Below are 4,303 nucleotides of genomic sequence, written 5' to 3'. Positions count from 1 at the left end.
AGGAGGCCTCACCAATGTCCTCTATAACCTTAATATAATATCCCAATTCCTAAACTCAAATGTCTGGACACCCATAACTACACATCAAAACAGGCAAGCAATTGGGGAGTTAATGTTCTGGCACACCCCGAGGATGTGATCGTAAATAAATGGGAGTTTTTCTTTATTTTATACCATAAGGCATTTCATGTTGAATGCTGTCTGTCTGTACCCACCTGTGCCAGGAACCTCTGGATTTTACAGGCATGTTCCAGGTCTTCTCTCCGAAGGTCCACTTTAGCTCTCAGCATCTCCCAGTTTTCCACAACAGCCTGTTGTTTCTCCTGTAGGGCCGCACTCTGCTGTGTAGTGCATTGGTGCAGGACCTCATCAGCTGCATCCACCAACGCCTGCAGCTGCAATGAGAGGAAGACCCGCTGTGAGGACTGCCGTGCCAGTGGATCATAAACCTGGACGGACACACTGAGCTTTTTATGGCAATGTGTTCCTTGTTAAATTTTAACAAAACAGACATATAGCCAAAAGACGGCAGCGAGTGTAAATTCAGCGAGTGATTGGCAAAGCCCTGAGCGAAGCCATAAACGTCACACCTGAAAGGTTGTCAAGGGAACTTCAAACAGAAACACTTCAAAGGTAGGGATGCAATTCAAAAGATGTTAGACTGATCTTCTGTAGATATTTTCTCTCTGGTAAAGCTATCTCCTGTCAATTCCGTTTGGTTTAGTCTTCCATACAAAAGGGTTAAACGTCAGCCACAATCTCCGGCTTGAGTGTGTCAGTGGCTGATGTGCTAGTGTTGACTGGTATCTTGGGAAGGTTACGTTTGACACCCCTGCACTGCAGATAAAGAAAGACTATCGCTTGTGCTGAGTGCTAGAAGCTAGAAAGGCAGTGAAGTCACTGCAAAAAGGAAACTGAACGAAAATAGTTATCTAACTTATATAGCCAAGAATCTCAAAATCAATCACTTCAACATCAGCGTTATCAGTACTACCAAATTAACACTTGTAATGTTGTGTGGTCTGTTTGTGGTACCCAAATTGGGATTTGTATGTCTTTTTAACTGTTATTTTAAAAAAATCTTTACAATTTCATATTTCTGATCCGTGCGTGTGTATGTGCCTTGTGTTTTATGATCTTTTCCTATTTTCAGAAGCTAGTAAACCCTTTCTCAAGAAAGTCTGTTTAAGTTGGCTCCTTTTCAAACAAAAATATATTGAGTTTAGGAAAAGGTACCTGCAAGAGAAGGGAATTTTATTTTAAAATTAACCTTGTTTTGATAAATCTGAATGAGAGGTTGAATTAAGAAGGGGAACCGATTTATCCTTGTATAATAAAACAAAGAATTGCTGATGGTGGAGATTTAAAATAAATGAAACAGAAAGTGTTGGAGAAACTAAGCAGGTCTGGCAGCATCTATGGAGACAGAAACAGAGTTAACGTTTCAAGCCCAGTGACCCTTCGTCAGGACTGAAAACAGCTAAGAAATGGTAGTATTAATGCTGAAAATGGATTGGCTGTGCTGAGTGCAGCCACAGAAGACAGGACCTGTTGGTATGGGGGTGGATGACGAACATGAAGGAAGGTTCTGTGCTCTGAAGTTGTTAAATTGAAGGCTGGTAAGTGTCCAGGCAGAAGATGATGGTATTAATCCTCCAGCTTGCCTGGAGCACTGCAGCAGACCTGAGACAGAAATGCTGGTCCAGGGACAACCACTAGGGGAAATTCTACCCAGAATCATAACAAGTCAGGCCCTCACCCATATAGCAATCATAACATGTTGCAAGCAATGCCTTCTCTAAGCTTTGTGGACTCAAAACTCCTCAGACTAACCAACTCATAGCACTTCACCTAGTCTCCATTGCTGAACACAGATGGAGACTGACGCTGTTTGAGTATTAGGAACTTTTCACGTGGGTCACAGAAACTCACGTCCTTAAAAGCCTGCAGAGATTGGGATGGGGGCTTAGGGGGTGCAATTTGAGCTTTCCAGGTAAATCTAATGACTGTGTACAAAGTGAACTGAAAAACGTGTGGGGTTCAAGCAGTTCAAGCACAACTGTACAGAATATTTTGTACAGAAACTCTGCAGCATAGAGAGAGTGAGACAGGGAGAATGACAGTGAATTGTACAGTATATTGCACTGCTAGAGAGAGAAAGAGAGGGTAAGAGACAGTATATTTAGCAGGAATACTACTGCAGAATGAGAGTACATTCTATAGGAGCATTACTGCAGAGAGAGAGAGAGGGGACGATATTGATCAGGAACACTATTTAAGAAAGAGTAAGTGAAAGAGTGTATTGCACAGAATATTCTACAAGAGCATTACTGCAGAGGATTGCAAGTGTTGGATTTGTTGGGAAATGATGAATGAGCTGGGACCTGTAATTTTTGTTGGCTGAAATTTAAATGGTGCACAGATCAACAAAAACTCAAATTATGACCTGAAAAATCACACTGCTCTCCCTTGCCCTTTGATATAATGATGGGACATTGAATCACAAATCTGTGGTCTAACCTGCTGTTCGGCCCCAGACAGCTCATGTTCCAGGGCCTCATGTCTCCGCAGTTGTGCCTGAACACCCCGCAGGTCCTTTGCAATTTCATCAGGAAAACTTTTCAGTTTCTCCTAAAGTGGTGGAAGCAAATGGCAAATGTAAAGAGACAGATTTCACAACAGACAAATCGCTTCGCCTCGACACTGTCCCCAAACACGCACAAGACAGGGACTTCACCAGGTTAGATACAGTGTAAAGCTCCCACTACACTATCCCCAAACACGCCCAGGGCAGGGACAGCATGGGTGAGGTACAGATAAAGCTTCCTTTACACTGTTCCCATCAAACATGCCCAGGATGGGGACAGCACGGGGTTAGAGAGAGTTTTCCTTTTATTCATTGGGATGAGGATGTCACTGGCTTGGTCAGCATTTATCGCCCATCCCAGGGGGCAGTTAAGAGTCAACTACATTGCTGTGGGTCTGGAGTCACATGTAGGCCAAACCAGGTAAGGATGGCAGTTTCCTTCCCTGAAGGACATTAGTGAACCAGATGGGTAGTCCCAACAGTCAACCATGGTTTCACAGACTTAATTCCAGATTTTTATTGAATACTAATTCCAACATCTGCTGTGGTGGGATTCAAACCTGGGTCCCCAGAACATTACCTGGATCTCTGGATTAACATTCCAGCGATAATATCACAGGGCTGTCCTCTCGAGTAAAGCTGTCTCTACACTATCCCCATCAAACTCACCCAGGACAGGGATAGTACAAGGTGAGATACAGAGTTTAACTGTTCTATATTCCATCCTGTGGTTTTGTTGAATGATAAGCACGACACAACAACAATAGCAGCTGCTGGAACAAAAGTAATTCCAACTTGCATGCACTGAAACTGTGATCAAGATATCAGAGAACATGTGGCAGCATTCCAGCACACAGAGATACAGAGACTGGATGGGAATGAAACGTAGTTGCAGTGATTGTAATGAGGACAAGCAAGTGGACCTTGGAATATAAATTCCCTGATTGGGCTATTAATCTCGAAAAGGTCACCGCTCAGCCTCTGACCCTCCAAGATAAAACAGGCCCAGCCTATTCAGCCTCTCCCTGTAGCTCAAATCCTCCAACCCTGGCAACATCCTTGTAAATCTTTTCTGAAACCTTTCAAGTTTCACAACATCAGAACTGCACCGAATATTCCAAAAGTGGCCTAACCAATATCCTGTACAGCCACAACATGACCTCCCAAATCCTGTACTCAACACTGTGACCAATAATAGAAAGCATACCAAACGCCACCTTCACTATCCTATCTACCTGCGACTCCACTTTCAAGGAGCTATGAACCTGTACTCCAAGGTCTCTTTGTTCAGCAACACTACCTTGGACCTTTCCATGAAGTGTATAAGTCCTGCTCTGATTTACTTTTCCAAAATGCAGCACTGCACATTTACCTAAATTAAAGTTCATCTGCCACTGCTCAGCCCACTGAGCCAGAAGGGAATGCGTAATTTGAAACACAGATGGATCACCCATGGTTTGAAGGGCCGAATAGGCTTCTTCACTCGCTAATTTGTGTATCTGTAAGTTGCTATTATTATCATGTTATATTTCCCTGTATGAGAGCAGAAAGCACAAACCTGGATATGGGTCAAAGCATCACAGAGGTCCTGGCTGCATTTGTGAACTGCTTCTGCATCACTGAGCCTCTTTCCCCGGGTGCGAACTCGTTCCTGCAAACTGCTCCATAAATCCCTGCAACAACCGGTCAGACAATTACAATTACAGAGCAATGATA

The 4,303-nt window shown here is 43.4% G+C and overlaps 1 protein-coding gene across 1 annotated transcript; it reads right to left on the bottom strand.

The window, feature by feature from the left end:
• Window positions 1-215: 215 nt before the first annotated feature.
• On the bottom strand, window positions 216-4,260 carry LOC122546935 (spectrin beta chain, non-erythrocytic 5-like; the record flags this gene model as incomplete). The annotated part of the gene is made up of 3 exons (XM_043685545.1): window positions 216-395; window positions 2,521-2,631; window positions 4,146-4,260. Coding segments are annotated over 3 exons (406 nt in total), but the record flags the coding sequence as incomplete, so codon positions are not given.
• Between the last annotated feature and the right edge of the window lie 43 nt (window positions 4,261-4,303).

The sequence above is a fragment of the Chiloscyllium plagiosum genome, unplaced genomic scaffold, assembly GCF_004010195.1.
Source record: "Chiloscyllium plagiosum isolate BGI_BamShark_2017 unplaced genomic scaffold, ASM401019v2 scaf_7725, whole genome shotgun sequence".
NCBI lineage: Eukaryota > Metazoa > Chordata > Chondrichthyes > Orectolobiformes > Hemiscylliidae > Chiloscyllium > Chiloscyllium plagiosum.
This window is presented reverse-complemented; position numbering and strand designations above follow the sequence as displayed.